General features: G+C 54.9%; 2 protein-coding genes across 12 annotated transcripts in view; one reads left to right on the top strand and one right to left on the bottom strand.

Moving 5' to 3' along the window:
* The first annotated feature begins 1,142 nt into the window (after positions 1-1,142).
* NKIRAS2 (NFKB inhibitor interacting Ras like 2) lies at positions 1,143-5,364 on the top strand. Of its 2 annotated transcripts, none has more exons than XM_019435380.2 (4): positions 1,143-1,273; positions 2,239-2,342; positions 2,743-2,984; positions 3,665-5,364. In XM_019435380.2, exons 2-4 carry the CDS (start codon positions 2,249-2,251, stop codon positions 3,902-3,904), a joined length of 576 nt encoding a protein of 191 aa, XP_019290925.1. In that variant the 5' UTR covers positions 1,143-1,273; positions 2,239-2,248; the 3' UTR covers positions 3,905-5,364. The 2 variants fall into 2 exon arrangements, with proteins under 2 accessions (XP_019290925.1, XP_019290924.1); XM_019435379.2 differs by having other exon boundaries at positions 2,235-2,342.
* The window catches only part of LOC109258523 (uncharacterized protein C17orf113), a 50,739-nt gene continuing 36,167 nt past the window's right edge, over positions 5,305-19,876 (bottom strand). For 5 of the 10 annotated variants that reach the window (XM_053892416.1, XM_053892418.1, XM_053892417.1 and 2 more), the window contains 8 exons: positions 14,285-14,434; positions 12,668-12,741; positions 12,312-12,422; positions 10,733-10,898; positions 8,344-8,637; positions 7,585-7,778; positions 7,204-7,314; positions 5,305-6,736 (listed from right to left, as the gene is read on the bottom strand). In XM_053892416.1, the coding sequence (XP_053748391.1) occupies positions 6,500-6,736; positions 7,204-7,314; positions 7,585-7,778; positions 8,344-8,637; positions 10,733-10,898; positions 12,312-12,422; positions 12,668-12,741; positions 14,285-14,434 (1,337 nt within the window). In that variant the 3' untranslated portion in view covers positions 5,305-6,499. Of the gene's footprint in view, positions 6,737-7,203; positions 7,315-7,584; positions 7,779-8,343; positions 8,638-10,732; positions 10,899-12,311; positions 12,423-12,667; positions 12,742-14,284; positions 14,435-14,918; positions 17,332-18,609; positions 19,344-19,876 lie in introns of those variants that run through there. The other 5 variants (XM_019435368.2, XM_019435367.2, XM_019435366.2 and 2 more) reach the window with 3 other exon arrangements.

The following is a 19,876-nucleotide window of genomic DNA, read 5'->3' as shown; positions in this document are numbered from 1 at the left end:
GTATTTCCAACCTAGACCTCTCACTTGTGAGTTCTAGATCAATATATCCAATTATCTACTGGATGTCTTGTATGTTTCACAAATCCTGGAGACATTTATATTTAAGTCAAATTTGTCATTCTCTCATTCCTCAACAACAACAACAAATGCTTTACTTATTTCTCTTTTCCTGAATTCCTTATCTTGTCAAGTGGGTTCACCAATTGGCCACCGAATTAGAAAGATAGGAGACATCATGAACGCCCCCTTTCTCACTCCTGACTCCCAATTTATCACCAAATCTTGTTGATTTTCCTACCAAATGTCTTCCAAATCTATCTGTCTCCATTCCATACCAAATCAGGCTCTCCTCATTTTTATTTTTAAAACTTGGAATACTACCATAGTCTCCTAACTGGCCCCTTGTCTCATCTCCATTCTTTACTCTTCTGCCAATGACCTTCCTAAAAGCAAAAATGATCATGTCACTTCACTGGCATAAAACCTGTCAATGGCTTTCCACTGCTGTTAGGATACAGTTTGAACTCTTTGACCTAACACACAAGGTCTTCGATTATTTGCCTCCTTTCCACCAACAACATTGAACCAAAACACTTGTAGTTCCAGAAAAATGCCATGACTTTTGCCATGTTTCCTCCACTCTTTCCTCCCAGACCCTTAAAATCTCAAAACAGGCATAACCTCCTCCAGGAAGTTTTCTGTGATGCCCACTGTTCCTGAAGTCCAATGTTTTTTGCTATGCTCCCATAGCACCTCCAAAATAGTTTTTACCATGCTGCCCTGTAGATATCTAGCTCCTCTAGACGGTGACGTTCTCATGAGCAGCAGCTACCTTGTCTAATTACATTTTTTCTCAGCATGTGGTTTTATACCTGGCACAGAGTAGCTGCTCAGAAGACATCTGACTAATAAACGATTGAATAAATGAAGCGTTACTGCACTATGGTAGCCTTTAGAGAAAGAACATTTGGGCATTAGAGACACCAGCCCCCTGTGTCCAAGTTGCCTAGAACCTTGTGCTCGCGTGTGCGGCCAGCCCTGGTGCCGGCTTTCTCCCCGTCATTCTCCCTTCCTGCCTCTGGGGGCGCTGTGTGCCCGGCTCCTGCAAGCTGCAGCCGGAATTGGTCCTGAAGGACGGAAGCTGGGGGGCGGGGCCAGACGGAGCCTGGAACGACCCGGGAGGAAAAGCGGAGTGCTTGTGGCTGTGCTGCCCCTCCCCTAGTCCCGGCGCGCCTGGAGGGGCCCAGCCGGGGTGCTGCGAGGGCTCCGGGAGGTACGGAGGTGGCAGGCCAGGGTCGGTCACCGCATCCGGGCCGCCTTAGGTGGCGGGTCTCTGCCTCCGATTCCCTCTAGGGGCCCCCTCGGGGGTAAATCGGTGGCGGAAGCCCCTCTAGCAGTCTCACTTGGGGTATCCTTTCATTGTGGGGCCCACTATTTGGGCCCCGAGCGGGGAGGGGGTCTGTATCGGGAGTTTACTCGAGAGGTCTCTAAGACACCTCTTGGGAGTGCCCTTTGTATCTGCTCTCTGAGGCAATCCTTGTCTGGGGTTTCTTCTGGGAAGCTTGTGTTTGGAATGCCTTCGACGAGATCTCTGTCCGGGAGGTTTCTGTGTCTGAGCCTCATTTTGGCTTATGAGTTCAAGGGCATCACAGATTTTCTCCTTTTCCCCTTAGATTCTTTCACTCTTTCTTGTGTGATGTTCTTCATCTTAGCCATGGACTTGACTGGGAATTAGAGGGAATTAATTGTCCAGATAAATCATACAGGAAAGCAAAATCCCATTATCATTAGCTCGCTCTCCAGACGAAGAGCGGCTTAAGACCAATCCACACAATATAGCATTCTTGTTTATTTCTCCATGGAGGCATGGCTCAAGACAGGAAGCTGAGTGGAGCTCCCTCCAGCTACTGGTCTTCCACATCCTGTGCACAGAAAGGAACCCGGCCAGTGGTTCCTTTAAACCAAAGACTCTCTTCCCCCTTTACGGCAACAATTACTGAAAACCTGCTCTGAGCCAGTTACTGATCAGGTGCTTGGAATGACAAAGATGAGTAAAGTACAGCCCACTGTCTAGTAGCGGCCAGAGACACATCACTCCAATACACCCTGACCACAGTAGGGGACAGACAGTGCTGAATCCCTGAAGTTCTGAGGTTCAGAACCTGGCTCTCAGTTATAGGAGATCTGCCCTCTGTTTTCATCCCACCTCACCCAGTGTGCTTCTCTTCTTCAAGGCAGAAGGCTAAGCATGGGGAAGAGCTGCAAGGTGGTCGTGTGTGGTCAAGCATCTGTGGGCAAAACTTCAATCCTGGAGCAGCTTCTATATGGGAACCATGTAGTAGGTGAGTGTTGTTGGGGGTAGGGACATGGTGGAAGAATAAGTAGGATGTGATCATAACATGAAAAGGCTAAAAGCTGCTGCTGATGGTTATTGTACCCCCAAAGAGTGAAATCTACATAACGACCTTAACCCCAGCATATTGAAATCTGGAAAGAGGAAACCCAATATTTGAGATAGCAAGGAAAAGCTCTCAGGTCACGCTTTTGCTTAGTATGGCGTTAGCATGAGATCCATGCTGTTCCCCAAGTCATCCAGTCTTGCCTGTCAGTCCCTGGCCCTCTGTCCCCAGCCCCACATTCCTTTCTTTCCCTGGCTGATTGGCCTGTTAGGATATACTCAGTCACCCACGTTTCCCATCTTCCTTCTTTCTACAAACAAGTTTTTTCCTCATTTTGCCCCAGGTTCTGAGATGATTGAGACACAGGAAGACATCTACGTGGGCTCCATTGAGACCGACCGGGGGGTGCGGGAGCAGGTGCGTTTCTACGACACCCGGGGGCTCCGGGATGGGGCCGAGCTACCCCGGCACTGCTTCTCCTGCACTGACGGCTATGTCCTGGTCTACAGCACGGATAGCCGAGAGTCCTTTCAGCGTGTAGAGCTGCTCAAGAAGGAGATCGACAAATCCAAGGACAAGAAGGAGGTGTGTGTGGGGATCCCTTCTCCACCTTTCCAGCCTCATTCCAGCTTCTGGGGCTCTGAAAGACATATCCACGGGTGGGGTTAGGAGAAAGAGTGGGCCCTGGGCTGGCTCTGGGGAGCCTGGCATGGCTGTTTTTCATTCCTATCCCAGGAGGTAGGGTAGGAGCTAGAGGGGGGATGGAGGCCACTGGAGGGTGTCTTCACCCCTACAGGTGGCTGTATGTTGAGGCAGCTCAACCAAAGAGGCTTTCCTTTAGTTTTAGAGGTTTCTGACCTAACTTTGGGAGCCCCCACTAATTTTTCTTTATGATGGTTCTTTGCTCTTATCCTTCTGTTCCCAAATCCCCCTTTAAGCTGCAGGTGTTTGGGGAATGTTCCCTCACCAGGTGTTTAGCCAGAAACAGACTGATTGCTCGTAATGAGCAGGCACGGGTGACACAGGGCTTATAAGAGAACTCCTGGAGGGAGGGGCAGATGGAGGGTAGAACTTAAACAGAGGAAGGAGAATAAAAAGCAACCATCTCCCTCTCCCCAGTCATTGTTTCCTGTATAAGAAGAGGCAAAACGTTAGCTATTGAGACTTTTTCTTCTGTTAGGACTTCTAGGTCGTTGCCAACCCTCACACCCAACTCTGAGGCCCATGGTACATCCTCAGGCCTCTACTCTGTCCCTCTTCCCCAGGTCACCATCGTGGTCCTTGGCAACAAGTGTGACCTACAGGAGCAGCGGCGTGTAGACCCAGACGTGGCTCAGCACTGGGCCAAGTCCGAGAAGGTGAAGCTGTGGGAGGTATCTGTGGCTGACCGCCGCTCTCTGCTGGAGCCCTTCGTCTACCTGGCCAGCAAGATGACCCAGCCCCAGAGCAAGTCTGCTTTCCCCCTCAGCCGCAAGAACAAGGGCAGCGGCTCCTTGGATGGCTGAAGACCTGTCATCCTTCCTCCACTTTCCCAGCCTCCTTCCAGCTTCTGGGGCTCTGGGAGATATATCCAGGGGTGGGGTTAGACAAGCTGTCCTTCCCAGGCCAGGCAGCTGGGCTGTCCCAGGCTCAGGTTGCTTTTGCTCCCTCCCAGCCTTGGGAAGTGGAGATAATCTAGGTTAGTGCCCCCCAAAGCCTCCCTCCCCACCAGCTCTCATCATACCTGCCCTCCATGACCTGGGGCAGTTGTGGTCAACGTCCCCTTCCACCTGCCCTGGACGGGAAGCTGAGCTGCCATGCACAAGTGCCCAGTCTAGGCTCTGGTTCCTGTCACAGGGGTCCCCCACCTGTGAGCTTTCTGCCAGTGACAGACACACACACACACACACACACACACACACACTCATACTCATGGCACCAGACTGGACTCCAGAGGAAGGGCGTCCAGGTATTATGTATGTGCGTGTATACGTGTGCACAAGTGCATGTGTGTGCATGCTGGTGTCCAACTCTGACCCCCTCACCTTTCTCCTGTCCTCTCCTTGGCTGGAAGAAGCCAGCCTCCTGGGAAGTGTAATTTTCTGCTTTAACTCCCCCCCCCACCCCCCAATTGTTTTGCTTCTTCTTCCTGCTCAGGGAGCACATGGCCCTTATTGGCTGAGGTGGAAAGGAAGGATGGCTGGGCTTCACCAGCTGGCTTTGGGACCCTGCAAGTCCTTTCCTCTCTCTGGGTTTCAGTTTTCTCATCTGTAAGGTGACGGGAGTTGCTTAGATGATCTTCTGGATCCTTTCCAGCCCTCTGATTTTATAATACCTGTGGCTTGGGGCTGGCTCTTACTGTACCCTTTGCTTCTCCCTCTTCAAGGTGCTATGCCCACTGGCCCTGGAGGCTGAGACACTGCTCTCCCCCAACCACCAGGGGGCAGGCGTGCACTGCCTCTAGCTGCCAGAGCGGCCGCCCGCCCAGTGCCCGATCAGCCCACCTCACACCCGGTGGGGCCTGGCCTTCACCCCTTCCTGTGGTTGTTTTCAGCTGATAGCTGGACTCCTATTTATAAATTACCTGTGTTTATATGCCTGCTGCCATGGTGAAGGCTGGACAAGGTGCTCCTCTAGCCCTTCCTTACCTCAGATGCCTGAATAGAACAAGGCAAACCAGTAGCAGCTTCTCAGGAGCTGACAGATCTGTCGGGGCTCAGAAGGGTGGTTACACTTTCAACATGCTATCAAGTGAGCTTGTAACCCACGACTTCCCGTGTCCACTTCATGCTTCTAATGTGCACACCCAGCAGAGATGAGACACCAGAGCCAGAGCCAGGTGACCTCTAGTCCACACCCCTTCTCCCCGGGATGGGAGAGGTGAATAGGGCAGGGCTGGGTGAGTCAAATTAGGGCATCTACAGGCTCGGGCTTGAATTCATTTATTGATGCATTGGATACAATAAAACCACAACTGTTATCAAAAGGTTCCCCTCCCCTCCCCCCTTCTTGTCCTCCCATTGGAAATATCTAAAAAAGGAAAAGATACAGGTGGATACTGGCAAAGTCCCATATTGTGGGGTGACAGAGCAGTGCTGGGGGGTGGGATGGAGGTTGTGACATTAACTTTGACAGCATGAAAATGGGTCTTGAGTGTGTCAGCCTGGATCCCAACACTCAGCTTCACAGTGAGGGGGCAGGATTCTGCTTGGGAGGAGGGGAAGCTGGATTTAGTGCTGGGGACCGGTTTGGGGTGAGGAGCCTGAGGGGAAAGCTCTTCTTTTGGGAGCCCTGGGGGAGGGGGGGGGTTGGTGTTAGCTGGGTCCATAGTCTGGAGAGATCCAATGCCCACCACCACCCTCCACCCCCAGCTGGGGTTCAGGAGAAATCAATGAAAGGCTGAGGAGAGAGCTTGTGTGGGATTGATGACCTCTGTTAAAACTGGGCCCAGCCAGAAAATCACCCTCCCCTACCCCTCTCCCAGCCCTGTCTGATCACAGCAGAGGAACCCCAAAATCTCTCAGCCCCAGCCCCACCCTGGCTTTGCTCCCTGCCCCCCCTTTCTCCTCCACAGTCTTCTTCCACTCCCCCAGGGTCACCTTGTCCAGATAGCCTTGAACCCTGTCCAGCTTGAGACCCCATCTGCCACCTCCAGTGATTCTCCAGAGAGTCCAGTGAATGGAGAGGGCCTCTTCTCTAGACTTCTTGCCAGGCTCAAAGTTAAGATTCCTAGGACCTCTGACCATGGGGTTCTAGGTCTCAGGTGGGGGAAATGAGAGCACCATGGGGCTGGGGCTAGGATTTTGCATAGATCTTTGGGATTTCTCAGTTTGCTCCCTGTAAATCAGGCTGGGCAATGCAGGGGAGCCCAGTGCCAGCCTGAGGAGGCTGGGGAGAGGAGGGTTGGAAGGTCCTGGGCCAGGAGGGTTGTAGTTGAATCCGTAGTCCAGACTGGGCAAAGGGCAGCTGCCCTTAAAACTAGCCCAGCTCTTCCTAGATTGGGCAGGAAGCTTTGGCTGTAAATGGCAGTCTCCTAGGGGATGGAGGAAACTGAGGCATCTCGGGAAGAGGAGGCAAGGACAGCGACTGCTGGGTGCCAAGCACCGGCCTCCCCAGGAAGCCTAGTAGGGGGCAAAAACGATGGGCCCTGTGGCAGGGCGGACGGCTCCTGCTGGGGTGCGAAACAGAGCCGGGCCCAGGATGGGAGCTGGGAAGAGGGTGGTGGCTGCTGTGGGGGCAGGCCTGAGGGCCAGGGGCCCTGGCAGCGCACAGATGGCTGCGGCAGCGGCGGGGATCGGGCTGGGCAGGAAGCGGGCTGCAAGTGTCTTGGTGAGTTGCTTCTGCAAGGCTAGCTTCGACTGCAGAGGAGAGAGAGAATGGACACAGTCTGACCCAGGAAAATCCCAGCCCTCCCGGGGCCCCATCCTTGGGCGTTCTGTTGCAGGAAAGACGTGCCTTTTAGGGTTCCAAACCTAAACCCTTCCCACCCCCAAAACATCATTCCAAAGGGCTTTCTCCAGCACCTGTCTTCCTGCCCAGAGGAAGGAGGCTATGGGGGGTGGGGGCAGAGATGGTCTCTAGGAGATGCACGCCCACTCCTCGCTCTTGACCCAGAGATTACTATCCTCGGCCCACCTCCCCGGAAATTCCACTGGGCAGATCCCAAGATGGTCCAAAACCCCAGCCCGACTCTCTGCCCAGGCAGCCTTAAAGGGGGGGTGGCTTCCTTCCTGCCCCACCCCACCAGTCCCCCCCAGCTTGCCCTTCTGGCCCATCCTCTCCCCTCTTGACCCAGGGCCCAGCCCTGTCGCCGGGAGACAGATACCTTGAGGATACTCACAGCCAGCGCTGCATGTTTCTGCAGCTTGCTGTGCTGGCTGGAGGGCTTGGGGGGCTTCCCAGCCAGGCGGTCTTTGTGCCTCCTGCTGCTCAGGTGCTAATAGACAGACAGACAAACTGGCAACAGGATAAGGAAGCCCAAGGACCCCTAGATGACTATCATCCTCCACTAGCTAACCCTTCCTCACCCATGAGTCACACGTCGGATGCACACCTACTGGGTATCACTGTGGGAAGGGGAGGTGAGACCCAGCCTTGGCCCCTCCAGGAGCCCACTGCCCCTCCAGCCTCCCTCTTCTTCCTCCCTGGCTCCCTCCTGTCACCTGGGACCGGTCCCACCCCTCAGCCCTGCTCTGGTTTCTCCCACCTGCTTGAGTTGGGTCTCTGAATTGACCTGGAGCTGACACAGGGCACAGTGAAAGGGGGGGCTGGGCCCCTGTCGGCCGCCCTGGCCCCCTGCCACTCTCTTGGCCTTGTGTCCACCTCCCCGGGGCACAGGGCGGCCCCGGCCCCTTCGAGGAGCACCTCGCTGACCTTCCACCATCCACCGGTGCTTGGCTCCTGAGAGAGAAGGAACAACAGCCCCAGCCTGTCAGCACCCAAGAAGGGCTCCAGGGCAGGGGAGATGCCTCTGAACCAGGTCAGGCTGGCTGCCCCCTTAAGCCGCCTGCACACGCTCTCCCCTCCAGCTGCCTGAGCGTTCTCTTCCCCACCTCCGCCGGGGCCTCCCAGCTTCTCTTGTCCCCCCCACCCCCAGCCTCCCCAGAACGCCTCCCTGCAGGGGAGCCTTGTGGCTTCCCTTTGCTCCCATCTCAGTGCTTTCCTTCTGGGTCTAAGATAGATGGAGGAGGAGCTTCCTGCCTTCTCCCACCGACCCTTCAGTTCCTGCTACCACAGACTTCTCTTCCCAATTATCCCGCTTCAAGCATTAGTGGGAGGACCCCAAATGACCACCCAATCACAGCTGAACACAACACCTCTGTCATGAAGCCCTTGGGCAAAGTGCCCAGAAACTCCAGCCTGCCTGCAGCTGTGGAGGGGGTCTCCCTGCCCCACTCCTCCCTGGACTGGTTGGGGGTGGGGGGCGGTGAGGGTGGTGGGGGAGGGAGAGGGGCACGGCACTGACCTGTGTTGTGAGCCTGAAGCTGGGAGGCGGAGTTCACTGTCACCTTGCACGTGGGGCAATAGAGGCGTCCCTTCTCGCTCCTGCCCTCCCCGTTCACACCGTTTCCCACAGCAGCCACTGCGGGCTCAGGCCCTGGTGCCTCTCTCCCAGGCTCTGGAGAGCAGGGTGGGCAGGAGGAAGAAGAGGAAGAGGAGGCAGCATCCAAGAGATCTGAGTGAGCAGGCTCCCTCGGCGTGGGGTCCAGAGTCAGCGGTGGCTGGAGTTGGGGGCCAGGGGGTGGGGCTGCAGGAGCGGCTGGGGAGATGGAACGCATCGGGTTAGAATCATCTGGAGGCCATGATTTTAAGTAGTGACATATTGGGGGTGGCATGGCAGAGTGGAAGCATCCCTGGTGTCGGGATGACCAGCAGTGGGTTCCAGACTCCACTCTCCCACCAACTCACTGGGCAGATTTGGGCCTCTTTAGGCCTCAGCTTCCCCATCTGAAAATGTAGAGTTGGACAGAGTGGTCTCAGATAGCCCTCACAGCCCCGATACTTTACAGTTCTTTGCTAACTGTTAAATAAGCAGAAGTTGCCGATAAGATGTGCTGTTATATTCATAGAGCACTATTCGTAATAGCATAAAACTGGAAACTGTCCAAAAATCCATCAACAGGAGAATAGATTTAAACAAAAAAAGAGAGGGGAACCTGGCTGGCTCAGTCAGTAGAGCAGGCGACTCTTGATCTCGGGGTTGTGAGTTCAAGTCCCATGCTGGGTATGGAGATTACTTTAAAAACAAAAATATATATTTTTAAAATTTCTTTAGGGGCGCCTGGGTGGCTCAGTCGGTTAAGCGTCCGACTTCAGCTCAGGTCATGATCTCACGGTCCAGGAGTTCAAGCCCCGCGTCGGGCTCTGTGCTGACTGCTCGGAGCCTGGAGCCTGTTTCGGATTCTGTGTCTCCCTCTCTCTCTGACCTTCCCCCATTCATGCTCTGTCTCTCTCTGTCTCAAAAATAAATAAATGTTAAAAAAAATTAAAAAAATAAAATAAAATTTCTTTAATGTTTATTTTTGAAAGAGAGAGAGAGAGAAAGAGACAGAGCATGAGTGGGGGGAGGGGTAGAGAGAGAGGGAGACACAGAGTCCGAAGCAGGCTCCAGGCTCTGAGCTGTCAGCACAAAGCCCAATGCAGGGCTCGAACCCATGAACCTTGAGATTGTGACCTGAGCCGAAGTCAGATGCTTAACTGACTGAGCCAGCCAGGCTCCCCTCAAAACAAAAAAACTTAAAAAAAAAAAAAAAAAAAAAAAAAGACAGCGTTGTACGGTCATTAAATGGAGCACTACACAGCAATAAAAAGGACAAACCACAGCTGTATGCAACAACACGGAAGAGGCCAGGCACAAAAGTTCCATGCGATAGGATTCACCAAAACCAGGTGCAACGGATCGATGGCAAGAAAAGTCAGGATCACCTGGGGGAGGGTGGTTGAATTCAAGTGGTTGAATAGCATCACCCCAAAATTCACATCTGCATGAAACCCCAGAATGTGATCTTTGGAACCAGGGTCTGTGCAGATGTTAAGTAGTTGAGATCACAGTGGACTGGGGTGTGCCCCAATCCAATGACTGGTGTCCTTCTAAAGAAGACCACATGGAGACACAGAGACACAGGGAGAACGTGATGTGAAGACACAGGCAGAGATCGGAGGGATGCATCTACAAGCCAAGGAACGCCACGGCTTGGCAGCAAGTGCCAGAAACTAGAAGACAGGCATGGGACAGGCTCTCCATCTGAGCCCCCATGAAGGAATCAACTCCATCAACACTTGGATTTCAAACTTCTGACTTGAGCCACTGAGTTTGCAGTCATTGATTATGGTAGCCTAGGAAGCTACTACAACAAGGTGGTAACCCGGAGGGGACCAAGGAGGGCTTCTGGGTGCTTGTTTCTTGATCTTGGTATATTCAGACTGGGAAAATTCCTCGAGCTCAACACTTGTGATGTGTGCCCTTTTTCTGTATGTATGGAATACCCCAACACACGCAAAAATAATAACAATATGCAGAGGCGCCTGGGTGGCTCAGTCAGTTAAGTGTTCGACTTCGGCTCAGGCCATGATCTCACAGTTCGTGACTTCGAGCCCCACATCGGGCTCTGTGCTGACAGCTCAGAGCCTGAAGCCTGCTTCAGGTTCTGTGTCTCCTTCTCTTTCTGCCCCTCCCCCACTCAACTCTGTGTGTGTGTGTGTGTGTGTGTGTGTGTGTGTGCGCGCGCGCGCGCACGTGTGTCTCAAAAAAATGAATAAACGTTTTAAAAGTAATAATAATATGCAGAAATCTCCCAACCCCTCGCCAGAAACCAGATTTGATTGGGGAGAGGGGAGAAGAGTTCAGGACTGACCTTTGCTGTGCGGCTCTCCAGGGGATCCACTGGCTGGAGTCAGGGTGGGGGACACCAGCACCCCATCCCGGGCCAGGGTTTGTGGCCTCTGCTTGCTCTTGGCGGCTTCGACAGCCTTGAGTTTTCTGGCATGTTTGTGGCCTTTGTAATGTGCTTCAGCTTGGTTCTGGGGAGGGGAGGACTTGGGGTCACCATTTTTTGCTGCGTCCACATGCCCCATCCATGAGCTGGCGAGGGGCAGGGGGCAGGTCAGAGGGGACAGGGCTCTGGCCAGACAAGAGGTGAATCCTTGTCATCACAGCATTTGTGTGGCCTTGAGGTTTACAGAACTCATTCTCATACATGAGCCTCCAGGCAAGCAGCCTCTGACTTCAAATTCTGTCTCAGCCACTTGATGAGCTGTGCATCCCTGGGCAAATCGCCTCACTTCTCTGAGCCTCATTTTGCTGACTTGTAAACTTTGTGATGACAATACTGACCTTGAAGGGTTGTGAGAATTAAAAAGAGAACATGAATGACAGGGGCCTAGTACATACGGCACGTGCTCAACGATGTTAGTTACCAGGTTCATAAATGCACAAATGGAAAAAATAGAGCAGTCCTCATGCTTCGGGTATGTGCACCCCAGAACATTCATCTCTTTGTTCAGTTTTTCAGCAAATAGTTGTTGAGCATTCGTTCTTTGCCAGGCTCTGTGCCAGGAGCCCAGCATGGAGAAGACATGGTCCTTCCCTCAGAGCGAGGTCTTTCTGTCCATCAATTTATAAGGTTCATATAACCTGAAAGCCTGGAGGAAACCCCTGAATCTGGCCTGTTCGTGTCCTCCCCCCTTCACCTAGGGGTCCCTGCTTGTTGCTCCCAAGTATAGGAAAGACAGGCCCCCATGGCCCCTCCCTAGACCCTTTCACCAGAGCAGATCTCTCCAAGCCCCACAGTTGTCCAGATAGAAGGTAAATCTTCCCTGGGAGGCCAGAATGAGGCTTCTCTACTATCTAGGGGAGGCTGTGGTGGAAAGTATGTGGGCCTTGGGGTCAGCCAGGCCTGGGCTCAAATCTCAGCTCTGCTACTCACCAGCTGTGTGACCTCGGACAAGTCACTTAACGTCTCTGAGGCTCATTTTCCTCATCTGAAAAGTGGGGATGATAACAGGGCCTCTATCCATCTAACAAGGTGTCATGAGAACTAATTAAGATGATGGGCATGAAAACGTTCAACACGTTAACTGTCAGATGCTTTAAGAACTCAGCTCCAGACTAGGAGCTGATGGTGTCCCTTGGGACCCAGAGCAGGAAAGGTCAGTCTTCTCTCTTGCAGAAGGATCCAGGACACAGGAGAGAAGCGGGAGGGAAATGGAGTCCCAGGACCACTAGAGAGGGAGGGAAGAGGCAGAGGAATTTGGGGAGAGGAGAGGGTGGGATGGGTAAAGGACCAGGAGTGCCTTTTCTGCACCCAGGGACAGAAAATATGGACCCCAGTCCCTTTGCCGGCCTTATTCCTCCAGGAAAGACCCCGGAAGCCACTGTCCAGCCCCCTCCCTGCCCAGCCTCCTCCCCAATCTGTTTCCACTACTCCCTCTCACCGCTGAGTTGAACCTCAGGTGACAGATGTTACAGGAAATGAAGAGCTTCTTCTTCAGAGGGGAGGGGACCCCAAACGTGTGGCTGATGACAGCTTTCTGGATTGGGTCCATCTGTGAAGGGGGTGGGAGGGCACAATAACTCTGGGGTCGGATTGGTGGGGGGAGGGGGCAGTGCAAAATGCCAAAAACTAGAGACTATTGGGGAGGGCAGGAATCAGGCCGTAGGAAGAACTTTCCCATCCTTGTGGATAGGAGACACACAAACAATCTCTTCCCCGGGTTTCTGCTTGGAGGCAGTGGGATGGCCAGGGTGGCCTCCATGATCGGGAGAAACAGAACCATGTCCTGGTGATCACCTTGGCATCTCTTGCAGCCCCTCTGGTCTCTGGTTTGTTGTTGTTGTTGTTTTCCTCATTCACAAGAATCACAACTATTGGGACAGAGTTAGAGGCAGGGAGAAGCAGGGAAGGGACAAAGGGTCTTCTGTTGGAAATCCTGTCCCACAACCCAGCTTTGCGCTGGGCCCATGGGCTGGGACAGAGAAGGCTGATCTCATCAGCTCTGCCACTGTCACAGGGCCTGAGAAGGGGAGTGAGAGCAGGGCTGGGGCAGGTGGGGGGCCGGGAAAGGACAGGCGGCAGCACATGGAGGCCAGAAGTTTCCCCGAGCAGCAGGATCATTTCTTTGGAACATTAATTTATGTGGTTTCTTTTTCCCTTTTCCTTATTTTAACTATTTTTTTTTTCTCTTCTATCAAACCAAGCCTTCCTGTTCCCTTTTCTCAGGGCCTGGCTTGTTGGACCAACAGCAGAAGTGGTCTCAGCTTGCTTATCAAGAGGAACTTTCTCAACCTTCCTAAGAGAAGAGAACAGAGGCTTTGAGAAAAAAGCATGCCTTCAGAAACTTTCCTGGGAACAGAAAGAGGTTCTAACCCTCACCTAACAGCACCGAGGGCTGGGGGCAGGCAGAGGACAGGAGAATGGCCAGCAGGGCCCCCAGCGAGAAGGGCGACAGAAGCTTTACCCACTCCCAAGGGACTGTGTGCATGAACAGTGAGTGTGTCAGCAAGTGACAGAGGGGACTGAAGAACAGGGGACCCTCCCCAAAGGACTCAGGCTCCTTCAGATCTCTGTGTGACCTTGGAGGTTGGAAAGGGGCTCCAAAGGGTGACTGAGACTGAATTTCCCGCCATCTTGTCAGGTAGGGTGGGCTCCTTGATGATTACATTTGATTTTCCAGAATTAAAGAAAGCAGGGAGTTACTCCTTATCACTCATGGAGTGAAGTAAAATTCATGCTCCCTACACTTTCATTCACACACATAAACACATGGAAATACACAGACTGGCATACACACACATAGCACATAAGCCTACAGGCAGTTACAAATCACAGAGCCATGCAGAAAGATACACACTCACATGCATACGAATGGCACACTTGCATAGACACACAATTACCCAAACCACACAAACACACACACACTCAGAGGTCACACATATCAAACACATACAGAGTTGACACAAAGACACAAAAATATCTCTCAGATACACAGGCATACATGTTAATTACATACAAGGACCCAGGCACAAAGAGATGTTTACAAACACACACACACACACACACACATTCACAACCACAAGGAACACACAAAGACCCACAGACACATAAACTAAAATAGAAGGGCATACCCCAAATGCACACAGATGTACACAGATCACCCATAGATGTCCCTATACAAAAATTCAAGTAAAACCTACAGACGACAGGCCCAGCAGGTGTTACTGGAACCATCCTCATTCCCTGGCCTAAGGAAAAGCTGGGCCGGGGGTCCCCGTTTGGGGGGCACCTAGTCACTCTTGGGGATGTCGTTTCTACTTATACCCAGCTTCTGAGAGCCAGCCCCTCTGAGCCCACCTTCCCTGCCCACCCCAAGCTTGGCCGCATGCCCCCACCCGCCAGCCGAGCCCGTACCGTGCTGAAGTTGGGGGTGAGACTGAGCGGGGGTGGCGCCATTGAAGTGGAAGGCGAGCAAGTGCTTGAAGTCCAGCGGGGGCTGCAGAGGCCTGGCAGGCAGGGGCAGGGAGGCCAGCAGGGGGCTGGGGGCGCTGGAGGCCGGGCCTGCTGCAGGAGGAAGAAGGGCAGGGTCTGAAATGGGGAGCCATGGGGCTCACATCTACCTCCACAGCCAGAAAAAGAGGCTGATGGGCTTCTTGGGTGTGGAGCTGGGGCAGAAACTCCTGTCTCCCTCTTCACAAAGTAGCACTGGCTAACCCCAGGGCAATTACCGCCCATTTCTGTGCCTCTCCTCTCCACAACCGGGGGAGCAGAAGCCCACAGTTTGTGGTTCCCAGTCCAGGAGGATGCCCCTCCCATCCCCTATATGAATATCCCTATATTCATTCACCCCAATGAATCCCAGGCCAGAGGAGTCCTGACACACACACAGCACCATGGAGACTGCGAGATGCACTGGGTTTCCAGTTTATTGCAAGTTAAACCCAAACCCCTCTCACTAATGCCCACACAGTCACAGCAAGGCTGACAGAGGGGATGGGAAACCCATTGGAACCTGAAGGGATGTGTCCTCCTCCCCCTCCCTCCCCCCCCCTCCCCCAGCTCTGGTGAGGCCCCAACTCCTTCTCCCAGGAGGCAAAAAGCCCTCCAGCTCCTGGGTGTGGCCCGAGGCTGGTCCTCAGAGTTGGCCCTTCCAGCCCTGTGGTTTTACAGTCTTTGGTCTTAAAGGTCTGAGGCAAGGGCGGGGGAAGGCTCAGAACTTTGGGGAGCAACCATACTTTGAGGAAGAAAAACATTAGAAATAAATGCAGTCCGTTGAAACTTTTCTAGACTCTGTCATTGCAAAGCCGGAAGAAGTCCTTTTCGATTTTTTGTGTGTTAACGATATGCAAGATAGGATAGATTTATTTTACATTTGTAGATGTGTATATCTATATACACAGCCACATACAGGCAGCCTACCGGTGGGTGGGGGAGGTAGGGCACCACCCCCACCTCCCTTGAACTGGTAGCTTGTGCACAGAGAGGGTGCTGTGCTGTGTCGACACCAAGGAAGTCATCTGCCGTCTAGTCCTATCTGAAGAGAAGAGATGCTGCCAGGCGGGGAGCTAACAGCCAAGGACCCATTCCTCTTTCCCTCAATCCCTCAGACCCAGTCTTCCTTTCTCCCTCCAACCAAGACTCCTCAACTTTTCTATGGCCCAAACCTGGGCTGGGTCCAGAGGGAAAATGGTGAGCTACTCCTCCCCAAACTCTGGCAAGGGCAGGAGTGATACTGAGGGTGTCCCCAAACCCAGCATCTCCATGGGCTTGCCCAGGACCCCCTCCACACAGCCCTTCCTCCACAGCCCACGGGGCTGGGTTAGTACTCAGCGTGGAGCGGAGGAAGCACGGGGCAGGTGGTTGGAAGGCCACAGTTAGGGGGTCAGCTTGGGTGCAGCACGGTCACCTAGAGTCTGTCTTGACCCCTAGAGTGCTCAGGGCCCCAGGCTGTCTGGGCGGAGGGAAGGGGGCCGCCCTCACGTGAGCTGTGACCCCAGGAGCCCCTCCGCCCACCCACTCTCCAAGAACTCCACGGCGAGTGCAAAGTCAAACTCGTGCAGCGGAGGCCCATCCACGGCGATCTTCACCGCCGGGCCGCCCCGGCCTTCCCCTGCCCCGCTCTGCCCCCACCACCGCAGCTCCCGGCTGCGGCCCACCTTGTCCAGGAGGCCGGCTCCCGCGGGCAGCGCCAAGGCCAGGGCGGCAAGGGCGGCGAAGTCCGGGAAGAGCTCGTGCAGCTCGGAGCGCGCGCAGGCCAGCTTGGCGCACAAGGCCCGCGGGCCCAGCCGCCCGAGGCTGCACACCACGCGCTTGAAGAGCGCGAAGTCGCCCAGCGCCCTCTGGCGCACCACGGCGGGGGCGAAGGCGCGCAGCAGCACCCGCAGTGCCCCCTCGCCGTGCGCGCCCAGCTCCTCGGGTGCCTGCGGGTAGCCGCGCGAGTCGAAGATCGCCGCGAAGGCGGCCACGGCGTCCAGCGAGGGCCCGGGGTAGGAGTCCCGCAGCCCCCGCCGCATGGAGTCTAGGAAGGCCCCCCGCAGCCGCTGCAAGCCCCGCACCGCAGCCTCGGAGTAGCCGACCAGCTCCACGCCGCGGTAGGTGCAGCGCCCACCGCCCAAGTCAGAGCTGGAGGACGCCAGCTCCTGCAGGAAGCCCTGGAGGCGCGCCCCACCCGAGCTGCGCAGGGCTTGGAGGGAGGCTGCGGCTGCCATCACCAGGGGTTGCAACAAGGCCAAGTCCGGCTCTTCAGGCTGCAGGACAAGGGTGAGCTTCTGCATGGATGGCAGAGTGTCCAGCAGCAGGTGGGTGAAGGCCACGAAGGTGAACTGGCGCAGGGCGAGGGCCAGTGCCCTGGCTGTAGGGGAGGCTGGAGCAGAGGCCTCCAGTGTGGGCACCAGGCAAGGCCAAGCCTCAGCCACTGCTTCCACGATAGGCAGCAAGGAGGCCCAGGGCACTGGCCGCGGTCCTGCCAAGTCAATAGCTGCAAGGTCCAGTGCTGCCCGCAGCTCAGGGACCATGTGAGAACTGGGGCCACCGTGGAGGCGGAATAGGGCATCCAGCACACTTTCATATTCGCTTAGGTAGGCAGGGGGCTCGGGATCTGTCCGGCCAGGGAGGCAGTGTAGTTCGGTGAGCAGCGGGCAGGCGGCCCGGAGTTGTGGGCCCACACGCCCAAGGCGGTCACTGGGGAGGCTCGAGCTGAGCCAGGCCAGCTTGGGTGCAGACACGCCGAAGGCCTGCAGGATGTCCAGGAGTTGGCCAGCGGTGGCCTCACCCTCCTGTAGCTCCACACTGCCCAGGAAGGTGGTAGCAGGCTGGCCATCACAGGGGGACACCGAAGTGGCAAACAAGGCCAGACTGTGGGACTCGGGCCAGTCCCTGGTCTCGTCCAACACCAGCCCCACATATGGGGATGCCTTCAGGCGCTGGCAGGCCTCTGTGTGCAAGACACTGGCAATGGCCACCTGGGACAGCCAGGGAGAGAAAGGAAGGGACAGAGTTAGGCTCCTCCTGCAAGGGGGAGGCAGCAGTACTGGGGAAAGAAAGGGCACAGACCTTGGGGGCAGACAGACCAATCCTAGCTTTGCATCTTACTGGCTGTGTGATCTTGGGCAAGTTATTTCACCTCTCTGAGCCTCAGTTTCCTCAGTTCTGAAATCAGGCCACTGCCTGCCTCTAAGCTCTTAAAAGGTTGCTATCAATTGGGGCACCTGGGTGGCTCAGTCAGTTAGGCGTCCGACTTTGGCTCAGGCCATGATCTCCTGGTTTGCCAGTTCGAACCCCGCATCAGGTTCTGTGCTGATAGCTCAGAGCCTGGAGCCTACTCCAGATTCTGTGTCTCCCACTCTCTCCGCCCCTCCCCTGCTCATGCTCTCTCTCTCCCTCAAAAATGAATAATTAAAAAAAAAGGGTTGTCGGCAATTACAAATGTTGCTGTGCTTGTAAGTGTAAAAATGCTTTAGGAACCATAAAGATTCCATAGCATTTTATGTGTGCTTTTATGGCATTGCCCTAGCCCACCTTATTCCTGGGAGTCTCCCTCCACTCTGCTGCTCAGGGATTAACTGATAGAGATGTTCCCTCCCAGTTACATAGAACCCCAACTGTGTGCTCCGTTTGTCTGTCTGTCACCGATCACTCTGTAGGATGAGATTGAACTCTCCCACCCTCACCCCAGCCCCTAGGACTCACACAACTGGTACCTAGGACAGAGCTGCAGCTTGCATGCCCCCTGGGGCCACATGGGCGGTACTGGGCTTGAAGTGGGCCAGGGATACACCAAAGGGAATGGAGAAGCCCCGGGTCTGCTCTTCATGCCCTGAGAGCATAGGGACCTAGCTTTTCAGAAGTCACAAATCCACATTTTTATATGTAATCTCTCACTTTTTCTTTTTTTTTTTAACTTGGAAATTAACTTAGGTTTTCCAAAAGCACTGTGAAAATCAACAAAATGTATCTGTGGGCCGATCGAGGCTCCAGGCTTGCAACCTCTGGCCTAGACAGCGAGGGAAAACCTCTGTGCCCCTGAGGACAGGGCCTGGTCTGGCCTCTTCCAAGCTGTGCCCCCAGCAGCTGGCCCAGGGCCTGGCACATGATACGCCTCAGTGAAAGGTTCTGCTGGGTGAAGGTATGAATGAAGCGTTCTGGCTGTTGCCCGGGGGCCTGGCATGCTGGCGCTGTGCCCAGACAGCTCCATGTCCTCCCTCCTCGAGCCCTCCCCCACACCTCTGGCTGCCACCCACCTGCATGTCCCTCACCCTCCTGGGGCTGTAGTAATCGCCATGCTCCGTGCCCAGCAGCGCCTGGCACAGGTTGAACCTCTGCAGCTCAAGCAGGGCAGAGCAGCGGTCATCGGGCACGTCCTCCTTGGCCATGCAGTACACCGTGGTCAGCACCGCCACTTTGGCCGGGTCCACCTCCACCTTGACGCCCGTGGAGGTGGGGGTGGTGACCAGGTCTGGGTAGGCCCCTCCTCCCTCAGCTTGGACCTCAAAAGTGGGCTGGCCCCGGTTGACAGCCAGAGCCTGGCGGTGGGCCCCCGAGGTCACGTGGCGCAGCAGGGCGTGGCGCTGGAAGTTGTCGGTGCCCACGGTGAAGGCGTTCTCGGCTTTGCCGTGCTTGTTCCGCACCAGGGCCTGGCGGCACTCGAGACAAAACATCAGCTTCCGCTCGTAGTCGAAGTCCAGCCAGGGGAACTCCTCTTTCCAGTGCTCATTAAAGTAACGCTTGCATTTTTTGTTGGAGTTGGAGGCCTCTCCGGCTGGTTTCTTCCCCGGGGGTACCATTCCTGCTCAAGGGGCAGGGCACCCCCGACCCCACCCAAATGCTCTGGTCCCCCAGGCTCCCCCACACACACGGCAGCACCTCCCTTGACAATGGAAATTGTGGGGGGAGGAGGGGAGCAGCGCGCCAGGCTAATGGGGACCATCCATCTAACTTAGCTGGGAACGGTTATTCCCGCTCTGCCGGTGGGAGACTGGAGATGAAAGAGACAAGGGAGAGGCGTTAGGGGGTCCGCGGTGGGTTCATGCTGCCCACAGAGCACTCCCCAGCTGACGGGTGGACTGCACCTAGTGGGGAAGGGCTATTGGGAATGGGTGGGGTCATGCAAAGGGCCATAGAATGTTATCCAAAGTGGGGGAGGTTTGGGGGTCCCCAGCCCACTCTGAGTGTCTCCCTCCATCCAGGACAAGGCACTAACTTTGACTGCTGGAACATGTCAGAACTCAGCTCTGAAAAGATTGGCATCATCTATGCAACCACATTTTATAGGTGAGGGCACTGAGTCCAGGTGACAGCGGTTCTCAGGGCCCATGAATAATTCGTGACTGAGCCAGGACTCAAACTCAGACCTTGACTCCTCACTCAAGAGGATGGCCAGTCTCTCCGGTCCACCATCGCTTATTTCATCAGAATGAAGTTAGCACAAAGCTGAGCTCCCGGAGTCACAGCACCAAGGAATGTCCTTTGTTTTCACTGGACCTCCCTTCCCTGAACGTGCACATGGGC

This window comes from Panthera pardus, unplaced genomic scaffold (genome assembly GCF_024362965.1).
Source record: "Panthera pardus isolate Hobbes unplaced genomic scaffold, ASM2436296v1 HiC_scaffold_3, whole genome shotgun sequence".
Lineage (NCBI taxonomy): Eukaryota > Metazoa > Chordata > Mammalia > Carnivora > Felidae > Panthera > Panthera pardus.
The sequence above is the reverse complement of the archived record's forward strand: the minus strand, read 5'-3'. Positions and strand labels throughout refer to the sequence as shown.

What these genes read in the sequence shown, in the direction of transcription:
- NKIRAS2 (XM_019435380.2), top strand. Translation starts at nt 2,249, where the DNA reads ATGGGGAAGAGCTGCAAGGTGGTCGTGTGTGGTCAAGCATCTGTGGGC. An exon ending in ATATGGGAACCATGTAGTAG is followed by an intron (nt 2,343 to 2,742) that starts GTGAGTGTTGTT and finishes ATTTTGCCCCAG; the next exon opens with GTTCTGAGATGATTGAGACA. An exon ending in AATCCAAGGACAAGAAGGAG is followed by an intron (nt 2,985 to 3,664) that starts GTGTGTGTGGGG and finishes CCTCTTCCCCAG; the next exon opens with GTCACCATCGTGGTCCTTGG.